Here is a 24,131-nt window from a genome sequence, read left to right as displayed (position 1 = left end):
TAATTTTTCTGTTTTTTCTTCATCCTTGAATGACCAGACTGCTGCTGGTTTTCTCTTCCTGATCTCCACATCCATCACATTATCTTCATTCTGCTTAAGTGATATTAGAAAACATCAACACTCAAAATATCCCATATATATGTAAAAAATAAAAAAATAAAAATAAAAAAAAACGCCTTTTTTTCCATCTCCAGTTTTCACCACTGTGAGATTTCACTCAGAGCATCAGTTAGGCTTCCCCCCTTTCTCTTACATCGCTTCCTCCTCCCTCCTCCTCCTCACCCCTCCCTCCCTCCCTCCCTCTCTCGTTGAACACGCGCGCACTCTCCATCCACCTCGCAGACGTTTGGGTGCCGTCGCCGCTGCATCCTATCTCTGACTGTCTCTTCTTCTTTTTTTTTTTTGACTCTTTCCACAGAGCCAAAACACATAAAGACAACAACAACACCAAAAAAATAGAAAGAGAGAGAAAGGAGAAAACAAAAAGTGGCCGCTGCGAGGGGCGAACCACAACAATAATGACCCGGTCCTGACTAAAAACTGAATGGATTAGGCAATCTATTCTGAGCTCTAATGAGATTAGAGAGTCAGCGCAGACATGGGTCGCGGCGGCGTGGTACCTTTCTGTGAGCTCCTCGGGGAACGTTTTCCCCGTCAGCGGTCCTCCCGACGTGGAAATGGCGTTTTTGACACGGAAGATGCCGCGGATGCCAGGGGACAATAGCAGACATTTGAATGCACGCTCACCTGTGCCGCTTTTGTGGCGCGCGGATTCCTAGAAGTAGTAGAAGAGGAGGAAGAAGAAGAAGAAGTAGCAGCAGCGGTTGTTGTGGTAGTAGTAGTAGTGGTAGCAACAGTAGTAGTCAAGGAGGACAACATGAAGTACCAGAAATATATAACGGTGATGCAGATGGCCATGGGAGTGACAGCCTCCAACAAAGACTGCCTCCCCGCTAAGAGACAGCTGTGGTGAGTACGGAGGAGGAAAGAGGTGTGTGTATGTGTGGCAAAAGGTGTTTTCATGTGGAGGAAGCAGCTTTTAAAAAATTAGACTCTTAGCTTTGTTGTCACGAAAAGCTTCCCCCCACCATTTATTCCTTATTTTCACCCGCGTGAAGTTAAAGCTGAGCAGCTGTTGGCGGTAGAAGCTGCCTCCATTTCTCTCTCTTTTTTTCTTTTTGCCTCCAACTGTATCCATGACACGTTAGCCAAGCTGCTCAGTAGCTCTCTTTATATATGTGTGCGCTCTGTTCCGCTCTCCTCTTTCTCTGTGTGTTTTTTTCCTCTCGCTTTGCTGTTTGTTATGATCCGCTGCCGTGGCTTGAGTTTCACATGCAGCGGTCGGAGCGAAGCGGACAAATACAGAGCAGGTGTATTCACAACAACAGTACGGAACAATGCTGAGCGCTCAGTCCTCATAGCTACAGTCCAGCTTTGAAATCATTTCAGCTGCTGCACCTGCCATACCTTCCTTCCTCCTCTTTTAAGTGCAATTAGATTTTTTTTTACCCCCTCTGTATGTCTCTTCTCTCACATCTATTTCTAATGTAGAAAAAAATGTCGGCTGATTTCTCCACTCATCACTTATTCAGTAGCTTCTTGCCACCTGCATTCAGATCACTATGTGTAGGAGAAGTGGTTTCCTCTCATTGGTTGCGTGTGTTTTCATTTGAATGTTTCCACCTAGTCCATCATGGTTCTTCCTGTATCCTCATGCACGCACTAAACTTACAGATGTTCCTGGTTTTCAAGCTGCTATCTTCACATCACTTTTTAGTTTTTGGGAACAGCTGGAGTTCGGCCAGAACTCTTGTTTGTCTCTCTCTCTGCTCACATCCTGTAATCTCTCTTCTGTTGATGATATCCTAAACATATAATGACCTGAAAATATTTTAAGATGTGCTGTCACAAGTTGGCAAAATCAAAGGCGGTTTCTTCAGTGCGCTTGCTTTGTTGAACATCTAATAAAACAATGTAAAATCTTGACATATTGACTTGACAGCAATATTAGCACAGGGTATTATGATGTTTTCTTAGTCAGTCAGTTATTTAAGTCCCTTTCTAGGCATGGATGTTGTATTTCTTTTGTTGTGGCTCTCACAGTAAAAGGGTTCTCTGCTTTTTTTGTCCTGTTTACTAGCAAACTAAACATTTGCAGGATTTTGGATTGTTGATCAGACAAAACAAGACATTTGAAGACATTGCATTGAGTTTTAGAAACTTGTGATGGATTATTGACCTTTTACACATCTAACAAACTTGTCAATTTATTGAGCTGGTTTTATTTACAGCTCACAGAGCATATAAAAAAAAGTAATGAATCTTTATATTAGATACCAAAAAATTAAGTCTTTGATAATATTTCATCGCGAATCACTTAAAAGATGAATTCAATTAGTTACTAGCATGTCACTTGACTAACCGATTAGTCGACAAATTGCTTTGTAGCTCCATTTTGTGAATTAGGTGGTTGGTATCAGGGAACAAGCTGCACATATTAACCTGATTTGGCTTTTGACAGCATGGCAGAGGCTGTTTAACAGGATGCCGCCAGCTATAGTAACACCAAACCGCAGGTCATATCGAGGTAAACTGTTAAGCCTGTTCCTTTTGCTAATTGATATTCAGAGCCTCATAAATAAGAAAAGAAAAATCAAAAAAACATGACACAGCAGAGTAGTGTTCAGGCTAATTATAGGATCTTATTACAATGAGCACATTCAGTCCTTCTCCTGTAATCCACATAGATAACATTTAGCATGAGGCACAATCCTTTCAGATTGGCATTACTTTACAGTCAGAAAACAGTCGTTTAATGGCTGTCCAAGCTGATTTCAAGGCACTCCATGCTATATATAGGAACAAATGGCTTCAGAACTTTGACTGAATCAGAAATTATCTCACAAGGGAACAGGATAGGTTTTCTCCTCTTAGCTCGTGTGACTGCTGTCAACTGTGTTGCAAAGGACATAGTGGTGATTTGGTTTTGACACTTCTCCCTTAAGAGAGGCGCGGTGGTATGTCTGGGGCCATCACATCATGGTGGGGGAAGGGACACGGCCATTAAAACAGGATTACTGTATCGTCTCCGACAGCCACTTTAACGGACGGAAGCTGAGCCAGCGTGTATCTGCAGTGTGCGTTTCATGGAGTCACCCCATGCAGTCACTTGCATGCCATTTCTGTCTTTATTCAGAGTGAAGTCAGTGCACAGAGTCCATAGGCTCGCACGCACACAACTAAGTCACTTACTGAGAAGGCTGAGGTATTACTGAGTAGTGTCGGGCATTTGCAAGATCTCAGTTTGGACCATTTAACTGATAATTGAGGCTGAAGTGAGTTGTTTGATAGCTAAGTGCAAATCCAGATGTGTGGTAACTGTTGAGCTAATGTTTAGGGAACTTAGGAAGTAAGAATGTGAAGGACTTCAGTGTCATCAATTTGTCCACTCATCTATCAACCCATTTTTTTTTTTTTATAAACCACCTGATGAAAATGACTGTTTTATATACACTACCCTTCAAAAGTTTGGGGTCACTTAGAAATATTCAGAAAAACAGTCTAGACATTGTTAATGTGGTAAATGACAATTCTAGCTGGAAACGACTGATTTTTAATGGAATATCTCCATAGGGGTACAGAGGAACATTTCCAGCAACCATCACTCCTGTGTTTTAATGCTACATTGTGTTAGCTAATCATGTTGAAAGGCTAATTGATGATTAGAAAACCTTTGTGCAATTATGTTAGCACATGAATCAAAATGGGAGTTTTCATGGAAAACATGAAATTGTCTGAGTGACCCCAAACTTTTGAATGGTATTGTATATCTAATATTTTAACAATTTTTCAATGTAATTATGCTGGTAATAACATAAAAAATAATAGTTATTATTGTTTTTGTTAATTTTCTCTCACTGTATGTATTTTCTTCAAAAATAGCTGCTAATATCAGTAAAATACTGATAATTTGGGCACATTTCATTTAGGTAAATTGTTTAGTAAAGAAAGAAAAACACATTATCTATGGAAATATGATGTTTTATAGATGTTTTGTGTGGATATAATTTACAATTTATTGAAATTTTTATTGATTTAAGGTAATTCAATGGATGTCATTTAATGTATCATTTTCAGAAATTTAATAAAACAGAAAAAATCTGAAGAATAATGATAACTAGTTGAAAATTTCAAGTCAAAACATGGAAAATAACGTACATTTTTTACAGTGTAGAAGTAGTTTAGTTTTGTAGTTGCAGTTCATCATTGCTAGACATGCAGTTCTTTTCTAATGCACTACTTTGGACTCAGTTAACTCTTTGACCTTTGTGACACATAGGGTGAAAACACCAAAAGAAACCAGGCTGAGCAGTTTACACCTTGATGACATGATAAGATAAAATGGGGATTGTTGAGTGCTCTCATGTGTAGACTGTGTCTATACATCTGTATGTGTAGACACAAAAGTTCGAAATCAAGTGTGGCTTGAACTTAAAGTAGTTAAACTGAATGAGGTGAAAATGTCAGTACACCGTCTGCACTGTGTGTACCTTCCATTCATGTCATACGGTTGATCTTTCAAGTTGTAGGTGAAGGACATAAGGCAGAAAAAATCCTCCTCCTGAAGGAGCAAGATGATTAAGAACTGACTCCCTTGCTCTCAGGTAATGGGAGCTGATGTAGTTGTTCCTTAGAGGAAACAAGGAGACAGAATGGAGAAATTACTTTTTTCCTGCCAGCAGATGAGGAGTATAGATGAGGCGGCGGTTGTGCGCCAGATGGTTTTACGATCTTCCAAAACACCCCCGTGATTAAAAATCTTCTTCCATCCATCCATCATCTTTAGAGAACAGTTCATTGTACTGACAATGCAATAAACATTCACAAAATAATTAACTCTTCATCATTTTGAATACATTTTAACTGCTACATTTTCATGCCGGCTTAGTGATTATTAGTGAATATGTTCACCATTTACCATATAATGTTCCTGAGGCAATAATTTATTCAAACTATGTAGAAAATAACACCAACGTCTTGTGTGTGCGTGCAGATCATTGTGTAGTTAGAGAGCTCATTCAAAAGGTGGCTTTCATACCAAGTCACCTGGAATTTATTCATCTCTGTCATAATGCCCCATCTTGCCAAAGGCGGACATAATAAAAGAACTGAACCTGAAAACGTGCACTCAAAGGCCACATCTAAAAATTCTAAGAATCTGTTGGCCAGTTGGAGGTGAGGGTGTATTTGGAGGCAGGCTGAATAAGAACAAAATGACACTAAGTTCTGACTGCAGGCCTGTTTTCTTTCAGATATACTGCTAGATTAACATGGCATTGTTAATGGATTAATGCTTGATTAGATTACATCCTTAATGTCAGATTACTTGGTTAAGGTGTTTAGCTGTAGTAATCTGAGTATTGTGTTCTTATAGACAGATAAATGGACTGAATAAAAATCCCAACATCACTTAGTAACACCCCAAAGGCCCTACAGTCTACGACTGCCTTCACAGTGTAAAATAGGACAAACATATTGTTATTATACAAAAACACAAAGCGGTTTGTGAAAGCCACTGAGCTGTAATTAGTTTGAGATCAACCATAAATAATAATTAGCCCGATGATGTGTGTTTAAACTGGTCGTGGCTCTTCCTAGCACGTGGGTGTATCGTTCTGTATTGTGTGCCAGATGTCTTCTCTGCTCCCCTCTACAGTGACAGCTCCGCCTGGTGTTCTTAGTCCAACTGCTTAATGATGCATAAAGTCAGCATCCCTCCTTCCCCCCAACATACACACAATCACACACGCACGTGCACACACATGCAGCGGCCCCACTGCCCTCTGATTTGCCGTCCACACGTCCTCCCTCCCAGCTCTTCAGAACACACACACACACACTCAGCAACTTCTGTTGTACCTCCTCCACGCTTCCAGTTCCTCTCATGGAGTCCATGATGCGTAATCGCACACAAACTGACAACGCCTTGCATTACTTACCTCAGCAGGAGCCCAAGTCCAAGGTGGGCCTGTCATGATAATCAGTACTTTTCTGAAAAACATGCAGAAATACTGTCTTTTTTTCCCTCGGTTACTCTCAGCATCTCTCTCCCTAAAGTAAAATAAGCCTTTTTGTATTAGTCATGAAGTCTGATCTTAGAAAAACAGACGAGTCGTGACTTCAATCTTGGTACATACTTCTCTCCAGTCTCTACAGCTTTCACAGAGTATGTGCGAAGGTGCACACATGTGTTTGTGTGTTTGTTTCAGTGTTTCTGTCCATTAGGAACTCGCATGTTCTTACTTTGGCAGAACGGTTGTAATCTCCTCTCAGATGGTTTATGCCACTAAAGGGAACAGATTACACAGGGTTTATTGACTCGTGGCTCACCCCCTTACCCCCTCCCACTCTCCCAGCATCCTGTGGGTGTGTGTTTGCTAGTGTGCATATGTGTGTATGTGAGAGTAGATTTGTGGGTGTCTGTGCCAGTGTGAGTGTGTTTATTTGCCTATGGGTTAGGACCTTTAGTGGTAACTTTTCAGGTCTAATTTGAATGCAGAACAAAAACTAACTTTTTTCCTTAATTCTTTGCTTAGTTGAATGGCAGTTGAATGTTCAAAGGTAGAGTCAGCAATTCTAATTGAAATTTCTTATTGTCAAATTCACAGCCCGGGCTCTTTAATTGGGGGAAAAAAGTGGCTCGGACCGATCCACACTATGCTGTTCCACCGCATCCTGCACACATTTGTGTTTGTGCTCAGGGACCAGGTGAAAGGGAGGGAGAGGGGAGACGAGGGAGACAAGATAGGCAAGAGGGACAGTAAATCCAGCCCATGCTAACTATCTAAACATACTAACTAGCTAAATAACAGTCATTTCCAAAATCACAGACTCCACTTTTAATGCTAAAACCATTTGAATATGTCATTTTTTATATCATGTAAACCTCTGCCAGACTAATCTGATGTAAGATGAGATTATTAGTCTTGTTTACTTCGTGATCAACTATACAGTTTTGCTCAGTTTGTACTGCAATTTATGTAGAAATTATTTTACTCCTGCAGTATGTTATCCAAAAAAATCTATATTTAGCAAGAGTTAAGTATTGCATTGCTTGTTTTTTTATACATAGAAGAAGTTTTTGCTCTCACCAAACGGGTTTTAGCCAGCATGTAAAGAAAATTCAGAGTGCCTATTCAGTGGTCAGAAATAACAGGAAAATGCATTGATTTCTTTCAAATAGGGTAATAGACTCTTTAGTCTACGTGGACCGATCTACTGCTTTTGTGTAGTTACCCATCAGAGTCCCATTGTAAGCCAGGAAAAACCCTGTAATGGCACCAGTACTGAAATATTTAGAATAATATACAACCATATTTAGCTGATAAGATGCATACCATACTGAGCTATCTCTACCTCCCTGTTACAGCAGCCTGCAAATGTACCGCCGTGCATTTCAAGGTTTTGCTCTTTCCTTAGATGCCTTAATAGTGAAGTAACCAGTGATATAAAACGAGAACTCTCCTCATTAACTGTGATTGTGGTTGTGACACAGTGCAGGTCTCCATTCATGTAATGCGGAGCCTAAATTAGGATCTGGTAATCACTGCTCAAGGAGCCTGTTGGCGGCTGTGATGTTAACAGAGTCCTATCAGAGACTCATTGTCTCCAGTCAGAGTCAGTGGCGGAGCAGCGATGACTTTTAGAATCTGTGAGTCACACGTTCTCGGCCTCTGGTGGCTCTTGACTGTCACGATGGCTCACAGGGGACTGACAAGATGGAATCCATCACTGCCGTCCCACAAACAGAGAAGGACACAGCAGAGGGAGTCCAGTTTTGTCTGACAGAGATCCAATTTTTTTTCTTTCTCCTCCTTTTCCTCTGCTTAGTATATTTATATCCATCTGTAAACATTCACAGTTTCTAATGTTACATAATTGAGTCATTTCATTTTTCTTAACATGATGCAACAACATTATACTGTAGAGTAATAGAGGTTTTGCAATAGTGTTTAAACCTTAGTTATTATCCCTATTTTTTAAATCTGTGTCGTCTGTTACAGATTGAAACTGACCAATCAAAAATGTGGGACTACACATATACAATCACCTTCTATTTCTGGATATTCATATGACTTTAAATTAGTTTTGCGTTATCTTTGTACTTACCAAAAGAACTGTTTTTAATTTAACACCCCCAAAACAATAATGAGACATGGATTTTTTGAACAGGATAAAAATATGGTAGCTTCTTTGAACTGATAAAGTTGCAGCTATTTCCTCAAACACTTTGTTGTGTCAGTAAAAGAGACTTTCCCGTGTTATTTTAAGGGTCTCTGCCACACTAAGAAGCTATAATAATGACATGACAGTAAAGTTAGGTGAGCCACTGTTATAGATTAGTTGACTGAAATAACATTTCATGTCTCTGTAAGTTGATGTTGTCAGCACACTGACATCAAACATCAAATCAATCAAAGAAAATTGTTTTCAAAAACACACAACAGTAATTTAAGCACACTGTGTATTACTTATAGTTACTGAGCTGAAATACCATATCTAGCCTAAACTTGCAAACTCATGCTTGTGTCTTTTCAAAATCAGCCATTGACCTGCTTGCTACCCTTCACTCAGCAGGGGTCAGACAACATTCGGACATGACCGTTGTCCTGCCTTGTTTGATACACGTCTATATGCCTAATCTGGTCTGTCCATCTGTCAGGCCTGTCTGGCCTAATCAGAGTTTTGATCCCACCACAGCTTTTCAGCTTCGTCGTCCTCCTCTTCCCAGGTGGCTGTCAAAGGGCTTACAGACTCCAACTAGTAAACAGCAGCCTTGGACATGTGTGTTCTTTCTCCTCAGAATTTTTTCAAGGATGATTTTAGCCGTCCAACATATTAGTCATTTGTTTCATTCTTTCTGTTAGGGGGGGTCGTCGGGGTTATCTAGATCAAGTAGGATGCGTCATGCACCTCTTGTCACCACTTGTCCCCTGAAGTAGGAGGGGGACCCAGAAGCAAAATGATGCATGTTCATCGGCTGCCATCACTTCCAGCTGAACAGTCAGGCATTACGAAGCAGTCGGGGCGACCTCTGAGCCATGCACTGACAGTGTCCCTCTGTCTTTTGTCCCTTTGCATTATGGTCGTTCTCCCTTTAAGCCCTTTTCATCAACCTCTGCCTCCCAGCACCTTGTTGCTTCATGCTTTGTTCACCTGTCTCCCTTAGTCTCGACTTCTTTGTCTCTTTGCCCCAACTTTTATTTGTCCCACCTGTGCAATAGAGGCCCTGGTAAGTGTTTATTTTTATCTGGACAATAAAACACACTGGCTGGGTAAAAGCTTCTTTGAAAAAGGTCTGGGAATATAAATGGAGAGAGGAAAAGTCAGTGGAGCTATTTTGGGTGCACCAGTGTTGTCCAGTGAGAATATGAACAAAGATAAATCCCTGGATGCAAATATATCCAAGGACTCTGTTTAACTTTTTGGTTTGAGCGCAGTGTGTTGTTGATGAAGATAAAGCAGTGAGACATTTCCCTGTAGTTGTACAAAGATTTGACAGGGAATCCGTAATGAGATTATACCTGTAGTGTGTGTGTGACACTGGGAGCTTTACTGCTTAGGTGGAACTGTCAGAACAGGATGAGACACACCTGCTTTTGTCCCTGTAGTCCTCACTAAGCAAAACCAGTCGCCCTGCAAAGTGCTCTCCGTCTGAAGACCTGTCATACCGTAATAACTCTGAGCTAACAGGTGGCTGTAGCTCGGTAGTGCTCTTTTACACCCATGGAAGATGCCAGTTACAAATAAATAGTTACTACGAGTTCAAAAAAGTATTTTAAGGGTTTAATAACAGTTGTTTCTCCATCACACAATATCGTCGGGGGTGGTCTGTAATTAGATGGCAACATCCAAGAGTCATGATGATCTGTCTTCGACAACAAGAAGAACGCAGGTGTCCTGCAGCAGATGGTGAGGCTCCCACAGAGTCCTGATTTTAGGAGTCAGTTTGGGATTACACAAAGAGACAGAAGACACTCAGTCAGCCTAAATTCTGAAAATATATGCATAAGTTTACTTGTGCACTGGTGCTGCTTTAAGGATAAACAGTGGTCACGGCAAATATTTATTTAATTTTTTTTGGTTTACTGCACTTAGTATGAAGGTAATTGATGAGTAAGACCTATTAATGTTTAATTTTTGACTTTTAATCTTTTTACAGCACTGCATGCATTCAAAGACTGACATTAAAATGTGTTTGGGTAATTGTTGCATACACTATACTGCATAGAATAGGAAATATGACCTTGAAGGTTGATTTATTTTACCTTGAAAACAGTGTTTTGATAAAAGAATGTTGCTTCAATGTCATCAAGTGAAAAACATCTTGACATTAGACTTTACACTGATGTTAATTTCACGTTTTCTGTTCTGATTGATTTGCAATAGCAGCTCAGATGTTGTAGGTACTGGTACCTAAAATAACATACTTGAATATTTAAGGTAATAATGTATTTTTAAAGCCTCTAACCACGCTGTATGTCACACTATTATTCTGTCGTGGAAGTCGAAGCAATGGGCCATAACTACAGACTAGTGACACATAAGTGTATTGTTCTGCTCTTTTTACATGGTTTTATACATCAACATAGCATAATTTGATCATGTGCCTAAACTGCAGAATTGCCTTGTTGTATATGAATATTATTACAGATGTTTTTAAGATTAGTATCATCAACATTTTTAGTGACCCAGAACACTTTGAAGCTGCTGTTACTCCAATGTAGTTTGTCTTCACTGATCGTTCTGTGGGAAGTAGGAACTCTGTAAACAAATACCCGTAAAATCAGCTCTTGTATCAAGTCTCTCTCCGTGGTTTTTGTGGTTGCCATGGTGACACAGTGAGCCATGACAGTGTATTTAAAAAGTTAAGCTGTCATAAACACTCATGTTCACAGGAGCAGCAGCCGCACTCCTTCTCCACGGCACCGCGAGCAAGCTGTTGCAACGTCTCTCTGTCTGACACCACCTTTAATTATGAGAATGCAATGTTCTTGTAGTGGCTGTTTTGAAACTTTGAATCATTAAACATGATTCTCATCAGCAAATGGGTTTGATCGGCTGTCATGGACCTGTGCAGATTCACATTTCTATTATTTCTGAAGGCCTTGTGGACTTCCTATACTTACTGCCTCTAAAGCTGATGGTCAGAGTTATTGTTTGACCTTGAAAACAATGGTTGAGCGTCACCACAAAGTCCGCTGAGTCACAGTTGTGGATGTTTTGATCATATCCCATGATCACCCTTATATGAACCTCAGCCCTTGATGTCAGACGTCTATGTTTGCCCACGTTAAAGACAAGTGGGCAAACTCCAACTGCTGATGAAATTATAGATTAAGTGAAATGATTGATAGCTCCTGCACGGCTGCTAGATAGAAGCTTTGTCAAGAGTGTTCTTTTGACTACTGTTTCCAAGGTCAAATTTTGTCTTTAATGTGTTTTACTGATGTTCTCTTGCAGTGGTAGCTCAAAAGTGCAATAGCAAATGCCACTTTTCATTATGTTTTGGGATTCACATGCTCATTTTATCCAATGCCATTTAATTGTGTTTCTGTATCTAGCTCTAAATGAACACTTCACTGCTGATACATTAATCAATGAATCATCTAATATATTTTCTACAATTAACATTTATACATTGCTGGGATTCTGGGATGAGGTAATCTCTAAAGCTTTGCCAGTGATCTCTTAAATCCAGGGCAGGGGGGAGATACTCTATTTTGAGCTGAAGTCTCATGAAATATTAATAAATTTCACCTCGCGCTGCAGTTAGTGCTTAATGTGTCTTGTTATTTCTCTATTTTTCTGCTGTAAGATTCTCACATTGTCTGTTGTTTGCACCGAAGGGAACACTTTAGATACACTTTATGAGCGCACTCCAGCTTGTTTGTGAGTTTCTCCATATTTTTCCAGAGGCAGTGAAAAGTGAATCTAACTTCTGTCTGCACAAACAGCCAGACTGTGTCTAATCCACTGGCTTGCATGGCTCAATATATCCTCCTAAAATCCTGCAGCATCACTGATGATAAATCATTCACAGGCCAGCAGCAAGTGAGAAGTCATGCTTCTGGTCCTTCTGGTGTTCTGCATAGTTGTATTTATACCCTGTTTATGCTACTTGTTTGGATCAGAAAATGAACAAACATGGTTTTTGACTTTTTGTACATCCAGTATGCGGGTGGATTGCGTATAAAGTGTGCAGCTTAGTTCATTAGCTGTAAAATACAAAGAAAAACAAAGGGTAAAATAACCCTCTTTAAAGGGCAACTTCATTGATTTTACTCATAAAAGTCTGTTTGCAGTTCCCTACATTACTTTTTTAGTTAAAACTGTCCATCGTGAGTCAAATAGTCTTTAATCACTGCCATGCTAAAACGTAGTGTAATCTTGCAATAGACTTTTAGTCTGTGTTGTGTCACAAAATGTTTTTTTTCTTAAATTACTCAACAATTATGAATCAATTTATTTTTATTTTGATCAGTTTTTCCTGGCCAGTGTCTGGTATATGTATTTTTTTTCCCAGTGTAATGCAGAACTGGACTGATATCGTGCAAAAACTAAACTAAATGCAAAGTGTTATTACAAGTGACAGTCATTCTTTATAATTTAGCACCATATTCATATTATAAAACACAGTGTCACGGAAGCACTGATGCATTGCATCCTTGAGCCAAATAGTCCAGATTTGTCAGTTCTCCTGTTTCTCATCTGTGATGTTATTTATTAAGCATCTTTTAGACATTCACTCGGTTTTATTAATCTGACGGCATCTGAATGTGTTGGCTTCATGTCTGATCACTTTTCCCAAAATGTTACAACAGCAATCTTACAAGGTCGGACCATTTACCTACCACAAATCTGAACTGCATGCAGCTGTATTAATGGACAGGCATACTGAAGTACAGTGTTATCATGTATAGTGGGTGACATGACCTCATGCATTGTATGTCACTTGTAGCACTTTCCAACCTCAGGCATATGTCAAATATCTCGTACATACCGTTTATCTCTCTGTTATTGTCTGAATGAAGCTGTGAAGAACATTACCATAAAGGTGACTTCTGTCTGAATGATAGAATCCCGCCACTTGAATAGATTGAAGCCAGCAATGTTATGTATCACGTCTGAAAAGGGCTTTAGTGTGGGATTAGCAGATTGACCTGTGGATTTTAAATCATCACCCAGATACAGTCCCTATCACTTCATTCTAAGAAATGGGGTTGTTAAACCTATAGAGCTTCATAAGGTGTTGCTCAACGTGTGAGTAAAATCCCTCTGTAAAGGTAACTCTGGGATTACAGTGACAGAAACTGGGCTTCTCTAGACTCTGTGTCCTGGCTGCATCAGGTACAGGTCACAGCAGAGGACAGGGACTGAAAGGCACAAAATACATGGATACTGTTGCACTCTTGAACTGAGACTGAAAGATACAATACCTTGCAGCAACCATTTTTGGCAACATTCTATCCATACCTGCCTGAAATTTCAAAGAAAATGGTAAATATAATTTCAGAACTGCTTACAACTTAGAATTTGGACTATGGCTAGTCAGAGCATTCCTTTGGTCAAAACTGAACAATTTCAACAGCTAGTTGATGATTTGCAATGAAATTTTGCAAAGACACCTTGCATGGTAAATTGTAACAGCTTTAATAATTCCTCAGTGTTCACTGTGTTTTCTTTGTGTGTAGCGCTAAGTAGAAAATATTAGCAAGCTAACATGCTAAGGTAAGATGATCAACATGCCAAAAAATGTACCTGCTGAACACCAGCATGTTAGCATTGTCATTATGAACATTCACGCTGAGGTTAGCATTTGGCTTGAAGCACCTCTGTGCACTAAAGACAACCTTGAAGAACTTTTTGAGAACTTGTTAAGTCTTGTAAAGATGTAGAATTTCCATTTGACTAATCTTACTCCCATTTTTTTTAAGTATTTAAGAATAATAATATTTTTGTTACTACATTCTGTTGCTTGTCATCCTCTTTGAAAGGATAGAGGTACAACAGGGCACAGTGTCTACCACATGCTTTGGCACTGTTTTTTTCCGTGGAATCGAGGTAGTAAATCATCACGTCTATTATGGATCAACAGCATCATCGTTTGGTATGAATCACAGTCGATACAAAACAGGCCTCCAAGCTGTTCGTCTTAACTAAGAAGTATTCTGCTGAGGCACTATGCAGCTATCGTACACTGTGCTGCTATTGATCTGCCTTGAGTTTTTTGCTTTTACACATCAAAACTGTGCTGCAGACAAAGGAATGGGAAAATGTGAAAAGCAGAATATATGTATATTTAATTGAATACGCGGTAAGTTGGCCTACAGGTTTGACTGGCTAAGTGTGAGGTTGTAACTGAAACACTCTTTCTGTTGTCTTTATTGAACCTTCTATCAATAGACACATTTTGAAATCCATTCCCTTTAGTGGACATAAAAGCAAAGGTGACATGTATTGACGGAGCTGCAGGTTTAAATGCGAGTGAAAAGTGCTTACTGTACAAGCTGTGACAATACTGGAACAAATGATCAGTCACAGGTGGACAGCATTATTGGACTGTATTGTCTGGAACAACACTGGACTCATTGAGGCCTTTTAATATACAATGTATAATGAATAAACAGCATTAAAATTACAAAGCCCATTATATATATTTTTTGATGATTGATGATTGGTGATTAGCCATCAATGTTATGTTGCTCTTGCTTGTTTCGATTCTCCGAACCTATTTTTTCTAATTAAAAGAGAGAGGGGACATCAACCACGAAGCAAGTAAAAAAAAATGCCTAATTTCTGTGAAATTTGAGTAATATTATATGAATTTGTTGTTAGTTCCCTTGTGTGTTCAAATGGCATTTCCCTAAAACCAGACTCTGTGTAAAAGGACCTTTGAAAGGACTGGATAGATTACAGCATTCCCACATCTTTGTATGTGTTGCCACCATCTTTTGCTTGTTTTTGTCACATAGTCACCTGTTGAATGTGTCAGATCAGTTGTTTTTACATCAAAACCTCTGAATGAGTTCCATGCTGAGAGACTGACAGACTGTCAATAGGTTGTTGTTTGTTTTTTTTCACTTAAGACTGTCACAATGTCAACTCTAACACTGTGTAATACTTTGGTACAAACCTTTGATTTATGACTTATAAACATATAATCAATATTGTCTTCCATAGGTCATGAAGCATTGTAGCTAATGATTTTTTCATTAATGATTAATCTGCAGATTATGTTACAGACTGACTATAGTTTCCTCTGTCAGAACACAGTGAAAAATGCCCGCCACAGTTTTGCAGCTACTCCAAAGATGTTTTATTTATAGTGTTGTAAAAAAGTGAAAACCATAAAAAGGGGTGTCCTGATAACCCAAAGTACATACCAAGAGTGTCTGAAAAGTGAAGGCAATGCAGTTTCGCCTTAACCTTCATTCTTTCATTCTTTCCTTCGCTGCAAACAGAAGTTGAGAGGTCTATCATAAATCAATCTTATTTTTCATTTAATTTATGACCTAAGTAAACACTGCGTCAATTAATTTATAGTCTCAATCGCTAGTTTCAAGTCTAGTTCAACATAGCATTATGTTCATTTTCCAAATTATTGTCCCACTTAGAGTAAATTAGACAGTAGAGCAGGTTATGCTTTAGTGCTTATATACCTTGTGCCTGACAAGTTTATACTATATGGAAAGTGTGATTTTCTTCCGATCCACCCCTCTCTCCGACACCTTCTTTAAAAAAAAAGAAGATGCCAACAACCAAATTCCAAACTTCAGGCTTTAGGATGGTAGTATTCAATCCAGTGGATGGTGCTGTGATGCCTACGTCCAGTCTTTATGTCATTTCCTATCTCTTGTGCTTCCCGTGTATCTCTATTCTGTCTTATATGTTAAACTGAGTAATTGTTTTATTTCTAGCCAGCTACATTGAGTTTGTTGTATAAAATGAGCGTACTTAACAAACAGTGTGTGGCATATGTTGACTACTGTTTCTCATAGTTACAAACCACATGTATGTAGGGTTACAAATTTCACAGCATTTTACTCTTTGAGGAACTTTGAAAGATTTTTCTTTTATGGCAGGAGGTTGAAAATGGTCTGAATTCACCTTAAACTACCTTGGAATTCCCCTCCCTTCTCAGCCATGCATGTAAGAGGCAAAGCAGCTCCATTGTGGCTTAATAACAGAAGACAAGTGGATGCTCCGTACCTAGTCTCCATCTGCAGGCTACCCACTGACATTCAGCCCAATTATTCACACTTGCTACAGCCAACAGGAGAGGATGTCCTTTAAAAAGTAAAGACAGCAAGAGGAAAGTTATGTCACTTTGACCCTCCAGGCATCTTTGTGTTTTCCCTCAGATGCAGCAGTTCCTGGTAGCACTGTGGGTAGTGTGGTTTGCTCTTTGGAGAAATCGTCTTCATTGTGAACTGCGTGGTATTTAATGGATGTGGTTACGTCAAGTTGTTGAGCCCACAAGCTATGCGACATCAGAAACATTCAAGATTTTAAGACATACCCAGAAGTCTTAGATATGCTTGTACTATCTATTAATGTGGGGCAACTGTGCCAGCTGTGTCATGACTGTGAAACCAAAAGCTGTTCATTTGGTTACAAGTTGTATCTCATAAAAGTTAAAATGAAATCTAACAGGTGAATTCAAGGGAGGTACTGTGTATTTGTATGTGCATGAACTTGCTTTATTTTCTTTTTGAGGGGAAGTAGTTCCACAACTTTGATGTGTTTTTCATCTATCCATCCACCGAAATCCGCTTTATTTTGTAGAGGGTCGTAGGTGGTTGAAATCTCTCCCAGCTGGCACCAGGCAGGAAGCAGGATATATACTGGACAGGTTGCCAGTCCATTGCATAGCTTTTGACATATTGTTCAACTTGTAATATTGATGGCTGCACAGTGGCGTGGTGGTTAGCACTTTCGCCTTGCAGCGAGAAGGTCCCTGGTTCGCGTCCCGGCTTTCCCGGGATCTTTCTGCATGGAGTTTGCATGTTCTCCCTGTGCATGCGTGGGTTTTCTCCGGGTACTCCGGCTTCCTCCCACAGTCCAAAAATATGCTGAGGTTAATTGATTACTCTAAATTGCCCGTAGGTGTGAATGTGAGAGTGCTTGTTTGTCTATATATGTAGCCCTGCGACAGACTGGCGATCTGTCCAGGGTGTCCCCTGCCTTCGCCCGAGTCAGCTGGGATAGACTCCAGCCCCCCCCGCGACCCTAATGAGGATTAAGCGGTGTATAGATAATGGATGGATGGATGGATGTAATATTGATCTGTCAAAATGTTAGCAACTGTTGCCTGTAAACCAAATAAGCAGACACAGAGCAACAATAACATTCCTTTATAATTAGTTTGTGCCCTTCTTGACTCCGTTTAGGTCTCTATCAACTCCCAAAGGAAATATGCTGCTTTTTAGCTGCTAAGTGCTCCACTATGTTGGCCGGCTATCTCACTGTGTCTCATTTGGTGCTGGGTAAGAAGCACATGATGCTGAAAATGGCACAGATGAGCAGCAAGACTGAATCAAAACAGACCAGTTGTTGATATTTTATTCATACTTATTAATGCAGCTGATTTTTGTCAACTCTCTGTGGTATTGTGATGTCTGTATGGGTTTGACTAAGGAAAGAGAAACCTAGTAAACACAGATACATTTCTACAAAGATATTTCTTGTCTGTGGAAATAGGTAAGTAGGTTTCCTGCATGGTTTTTACTAAAGTGCCTGTTCATCTCATTGGACAGGAAAAGTGTGGCTGTGGCTAAATGTTTCAGTGCTGCCATCACAGAGGAATCCTGCACCCTTTATACCTTGCCGACCTCACAATTGTTGCCTGAATTACAGTGAATATGCATTTTTTTGTCTTTCTGCTGTAGGGTGACCCCGCAAGATGGAGAAACATCCCCCTCAGGTGCTCCTGGTTGTTCAGATGGGCCTATAGGTGCTACTGGTGGCGCTGGTGCTATGGCAATGCCTGCCACCTCCACCCTCTCGCTGCCCATGAGCCAGGGGAAACCTTCTCTGCGTCGTATCAAAGGCCGCATTCACCGCAGCAAGAGCCTGGACAGCCTCGATCTGCTTGACTCCAATGTAAGACACTTCACAACAACTTAACATGTCCGGACACAATAGAAGAACTGAGTTCACAACACTAAGAGTGCAACTACTCAGAATTTTCATTATAGATCCATGTGTTGGTTATTTTTGTACTCAGTAGGCTCCATTCCAATGTGACCTCTTTTAATTCTACCCTGTTTACACTGACAGATACAATCTTAAATTGTAGGAAGCTGGAACTATCAAATGCATGAATTTTGTGGTTAAAATGACAAAATAATTAGAAGCTGTAGAATTCATTTTGATTTCCTGTGCTGTCTTATTACAGCAGCAGAAATATGTTGAAGGAAAATTATTTATTACACCCACTCATTGAAAATAATAGCATTCAGGAACTGCAAAGAACTCTATAAACAACATTCTTTTTTTCTTTGTATTGCCCCTGTAATGATACATCACAGCCTTACATTAAATATAAGCTGTGACTACACTTGCTAAATTACAGTTAATGTGGTTTCAGTGGCGCCTGCACGTCCAAGAAGTCCAAACACATTTTTATTTATCCTAATGGTTTCATTCAGATTTAACATTTACACAAGCTGCAGCACTAATACAAATGCACACACGCACACACATGCACACACACAAACAAACACACAAACAAACATGCACAGGATGACCTTTGGTTATGCAATATTTCTTTGGTTTTCAGATGAGCACAGTTTAACACATTTCATATGTCTCTCTCTATGACTGTTTTATTCTCATGAAAAGTATTAATCTGATAAATGATTGGGTAAGCTGCTTGGACCTAAAAACCCTTCCTAACTCTGGGATTGTCCATTGAGCTGAGAACTGCGTTTGGCCCACTCTGTCCACTAGTCAACTCATGTGTACTTGTGCGTGTGTGCGTGTGTGCGTGTTTATGAGTGATGTGGGCAGTTTGGTATTTGGGAAAGCAACCAACGGTTTATGATGTAAAAGCATGCCAACCTGCTACTAATGCATGCTTGGTAAGGCTGTTTTTTTGTGGCGTGGGACCACAGTGGACACACAGATAAATCTCTTTCTCGCTGCCCAGCCCTACTGAATGTCTTTCTTTCTCCCCCCCACCACTTTCTTTATATCTTGACCCTCTGTAGATGTCTCCTTTAATAAATGTTCACAGTGTGATGTTTCCTCATCCGCCCCCGTCCTTCCTCTCCGTGCTGACAGTCTGCAGGGTGTGTGTGTGCATATGTTGAAGTGTTTGCATGCTCAGTGTGGGTGTTTAGTGTATTAGATGGGCTTAATTGAGAGTTGCCTGGTGTGGTTGTGGAAGGAGTCATTGTTTTTCCCCCTGAACATCAGACGACCTGCCGTTCAGAGCAGCAGTAGGACTCATTAAGGTTACGTTTAAGAGACGCAGCGTTTGCCGTTAGCACGAGTTATTCCATTATTGATGTGAAGGAGGGTTGAAGGTGGACAGAGGAAGTCGCAGGGTGGGAGAGACAGTCGGGAACGTGCTCAGAAATGACACAGCACGGCCTCGGCAACCTGAATGATGCAACAAAAACACACACACATACACACTCTCACCCATGCGTTTGACCGGGTTTGTCAGTTTGATTGACTGCTGGCATGAAGTTTCCTGTCAGTTTCTAATTTTGTGACAAAGGCGAAAATATCTCATAGATTTTTAAAACAACCTTGAGTGCTCTGATGCATAATACTTGGCAGTGAGCCGCCTGGCCTAAATCAGAGGTTGTTTTTTTCTTACCTTGCAGACGTGATTGAAGTAAGAGCAGAGGTGGGTTGTACTCGAGGTGTAGAGGCAGATGGTGAATGAAAGTTAGCTGTGACTTTGCCGTTATGTCATCTAAAAAAATTACGACTTGTAGCACTTGTGGCGCTCTTTGGGTCAGAAAGGGGGAATGCATTGTCCATCTATAGCAGCATTGTTTCTACGGATAAAAATAGGCCTGAAAGATGTAAGAGAAATATGTAATTTTTGTCTTTTATTAATAAATTGTGATTTTAATTCTACAAATTAATTAGAAGCCTGTAGGTTGACATACTGATTGACAATTAATGACCCTGGATATATTTAGTCAAGCAGCTCTTTTCTATAAGTAATGGTCTCCTGCATAAGCATTTGGGTTATTTTACATCAAATATTTCTGACTGTACTGTTCTGACTGTTTTAAGCAGGCGGGGCTCGGTGAAGAAGAGGTGCTGTCACCTGTTTTTATGTTTTTGCTAATCTAAATATATTGACAGAATTGGGTTTTTTGCTTGTGTTTCTAGCGCTGTCTATCAAATTTCATCAAACCACACCCACACAGCTCTGAAGAAGGGAGAGACATTTTGAGTGTTTGTCTCAAACAAAAACACCAAACTTTGTGAATCTTGAGTAGATTTTTTCTTATTTTGTCATTAAAATGTGATGTTATAGAGAAATGCTAACATTCTGAGCAAAGGTTTCAGGAAGGTTTAGGTAGGATTTCTATACAAAGCACTAACTTAAACAGTTTAGAATGACATAATATAATACAGTTGCTTCTGGATGAGCTTATATTATGCTGCTTTTTTCAAATTAGTTGGAGAAATTAAGCTATTAGGTAAAGGCATTTCTTACAGAAAATTCATCTCACAGTAATAATCAAAGAGATCCATTTAAGTCATTTAATTGCTTAAAGCGACTATTTTCATGGCCAGAACATCTAAAGACGTAACTTTGATACACAGAGAGGAGATTTTGGGGGATAAATCACTGGCTGGAAAGGGACTAGTAGAGAGGAAACAAACAGATGGCTGGAAATTAAAAGGGGCATTGGTGAAACATCATAGTTAAACTTAAATGTGCAGCAATATATTATTATATTGTTTTAAACTTGCGTATCTCCTTCAAACCTCTGAAGTGGGAGGTTGCACTGTCAGTCTGTGACACTAATGTTAGCGCTGACACTTCCAGTGCAGAGCTACCACCAACATCTTAACAGAAACATGTTATTATTACTATAGCTGGTCAACTATGTAATACTAATCACATCACATCTCATGTAAATATTATCATCATATTTAAATAATAATGAGCTCGCTCTGTCACCCAACCCTTCACAAGTCATTGTAGCTCAGGCACACCAGCTCACCTGCAACTCTGTTCCAACACTGTCAAACTACTCTACACTACACAATAGCAGGTTGTAATATCGGAGTAATTCAGCCGGACACGTTCTAACCACACATCGATTCTGAAGAAACATAATGACATGGAAAGCCCCACTCTGCATGCTGACAGGTTCGGTTCCTTAGGTTTGTTACAAAAGAAACCCTGAAAGTCTAAATCTGTAGTTTTGAGACTGTTGTCGGTACACTGCAGTTTCAAAATGGAATTGCACAGCTATTGTTGTGAGTGCTTATTTCTAAATAGTACCAACACTGCCATGCAGATATAGATAAGGGAAAATTTTTGTGTCACAGTAAGAAAAACATAGCTGCAGTAATAAAATAGAAAATGGCTGAATCCCATTTTCCTGCTTCAGTGTCGGGGTCATCATTAAGTCATTAGTAACTATGCAGTGTCTGTGCTTTTTCCACTAATGACTAGTCAAAATGCCTTGCCCATTAACTACGCAAGAGCCAAGAGAACCACAGTAGTCATTATGGGCTGTGAAATCAACAGTAAACACCTAAATTTTCTTCATCGGGACCTTGGTGATTATAATAGCTACAAATAAAGTCACAGCTGTTTTGATCTTCAAAATGGCACATTGCACAATCAACATAGATATAAGCAGTTGTTTTGATTTTTCAGTTGTTTTTGTTATTTTAAACTTGAGCAGTCAAAGAAATTTATCTCACAGCCTATTTAGCTGTTATTTATTCTTGTACAAACCGTACATTTTCTAATCCGTCAGCAAACATTGAATTCGAAACATACACTGATGTGACTACTGCAGAAAGTATTTCAGGCATCACTGTAGGAAAGCCAGAGTCGTACAGTGAGTCAGAGTCAAAGTGATGCTTCACAGTTTTGTCTTTAAAGACCATCCATCAGCAAAGATAGTCTTCAAACGCAGCCTCCAGAGGACCTGTGAATTAAAGTGAACTTCTCTTTTCTCAGTCTATTCAGCCTCACTCTCTTTCTGCTGAAACGATACTGTAAATAGTAACATATATGTTTTACTCTATGCAATTTTTAGCTGAGCTAAGTTTGTATATGACTCTCAAGCATGCATTCTCAATTTCACCTCCGTGTTTACATCAAGAGTATAGTGGATGCAGACTAAATAAAGACCTCAGTATCTATTTCGTCTCACTGACTTCGTGTTCTGTGCATCAGTATCGGCTTTTCAGAGCATGTTCACAAATACATTAGCTTCCAGTCTCTGGCCGTGCTGTGGACCACCATAAGATGTCCATGAGTGTAACTCTGAAGTATGAATAATAGATGGAAGAAATGATCTACTTCATAATGCAGTGTTTTCTTTCTTTCACTTGCAGCTATTTTTGTGCGATGAAAAAACTGCACCGTGAAGGCTATAGAGAAGAGAATGTGAAAAGTCTGTGGTTAAACTGGGTGAACTCATCTGGGGATTAAGCTATTATTTATTCAATACAGACCACTAGCTCTTTTATTTCTCTTCTGATGCAAATAAGCTGCCAAAGTACACTTCAGTGTGCAGGAAAGGATTGATTCCTTACAGCTCTGGTATTGGTTAGATAGATGTGTGTAGGCATGTGTGTTTCTGTGAAGTGTGCAGTGTGACCTGATATGCAGAGACCTTGAGCTGAAAGTACACAGTGTTTTGTTAAGATCCGTGTGGCACCACATCGTCTGATCGCTGGGCTCCGGCTACGCTGTGACTTTAATTTATCACAGTCCATCCAAATAAGACAACAAAACACATAAGACACAGAAAGGTTTCAAATAGAAGTGACTTTCAGTAAAATGTTTGAACAAAATAAATGATTTCAAAGTAAATATCTTTATGTGAATACCTCATTTTTTGTCTTTCACCTGTATGGTCAAGGTTTGATTAAGCTCAGGCAAGTTAAACTGATTATTGAAGTCACAGTGAAATGAAAAAATATATTTTAAGTTTGAATCCTACATCTCTGTGTTAATCACTCACTAAAGTAAGTATTTTATTTTTGATTACGCATCCCAAAGCTGGGGACAGGTGCATATATTTATCCATTAAAATGTGATTTGATCAGCGAACCCCACCTTCAAATACTGTTTATATGTGATTGAAATTTAATTTATTAATTTTACCCCTCTTCCCCATTTTCCCTTCCGATGGAAAAGGCGTGTGAGCCCTCTTCTACTTCATATCGCTGTCGCGCCACATTAAGCTGTATTTATTAGGCTGTGTCCATGTTGGAGGTCCAATTTGATAGTATCACTGTTGTTGATATGTCGTGATCAAGTAGTTTAAATGTTACACCTCTTGATTTTAGATGTGAAATGTTTCAGTGTTGTTTTAAAGGAATGTCTTGAACCAAAACCCATACCATTAATACCTTTGGTTTGGAGAGAGTGACATCTTTGCACTCACAAACTCTAGAATTCAGGAAATGCAAGCAAAGGTCCTGTAGATGGCTGCTGCTGTTGTTTTCCTGCTGAACCCAGTTTTGTTGGTTTACTCTTCAGGCATTATTGTGATCGCAAACTAAAAGTCTGAGTCTGACTCTGTGCCAGAATTTCTAGGCTCAGTCAGGTCCTATAAACAGATCACACATCTCCCATGCTAATTTGGCTTACTTTTCATGTTAGTGTTGTACAGTATTGTAACAATCACCCCCCTTTTTACTTGGAAGCATTTAGTTTGTTGTGGACTTCAAATGATGGTTTATGAAAATAATGGCCAGCACACAGTGATTCAGCAAATATCAGCCTTGGCAAAAAAGGGAAGAAAATGCAGTTTTGCTATGCACACACTGTAATTAATAAGTGCAATATTAGCTATAGATTGCTATTGCTGCTGTGGTCTTTATGTCTTTAAATGGTTTGC

General features: G+C 39.5%; 1 protein-coding gene across 12 annotated transcripts in view; it reads left to right on the top strand.

Moving 5' to 3' along the window:
* The first annotated feature begins 355 nt into the window (after positions 1-355).
* tjp1a (tight junction protein 1a) overlaps positions 356-24,131 on the top strand; it is a 99,036-nt gene continuing 75,260 nt past the window's right edge. For 6 of the 12 annotated variants that reach the window (XM_023276697.3, XM_023276698.3, XM_023276704.3 and 3 more), the window contains exons 1-2: positions 356-969; positions 17,952-18,165. In XM_023276697.3, coding sequence (XP_023132465.1) covers positions 878-969; positions 17,952-18,165 — 306 coding nt within the window. In that variant the 5' untranslated portion in view covers positions 356-877. The remainder of the gene's footprint in view (positions 970-17,951; positions 18,166-24,131) is intronic. The other 6 variants (XM_023276709.3, XM_055011087.1, XM_023276705.3 and 3 more) reach the window with 1 other exon arrangement.

This window comes from Amphiprion ocellaris, chromosome 1 (assembly GCF_022539595.1).
Source record: "Amphiprion ocellaris isolate individual 3 ecotype Okinawa chromosome 1, ASM2253959v1, whole genome shotgun sequence".
In the NCBI taxonomy this organism is placed as follows: Eukaryota; Metazoa; Chordata; class Actinopteri; family Pomacentridae; genus Amphiprion; species Amphiprion ocellaris.
Note: the sequence above shows the minus strand (reverse complement) of the source record. Positions and strands in the feature narration are given on the sequence as shown.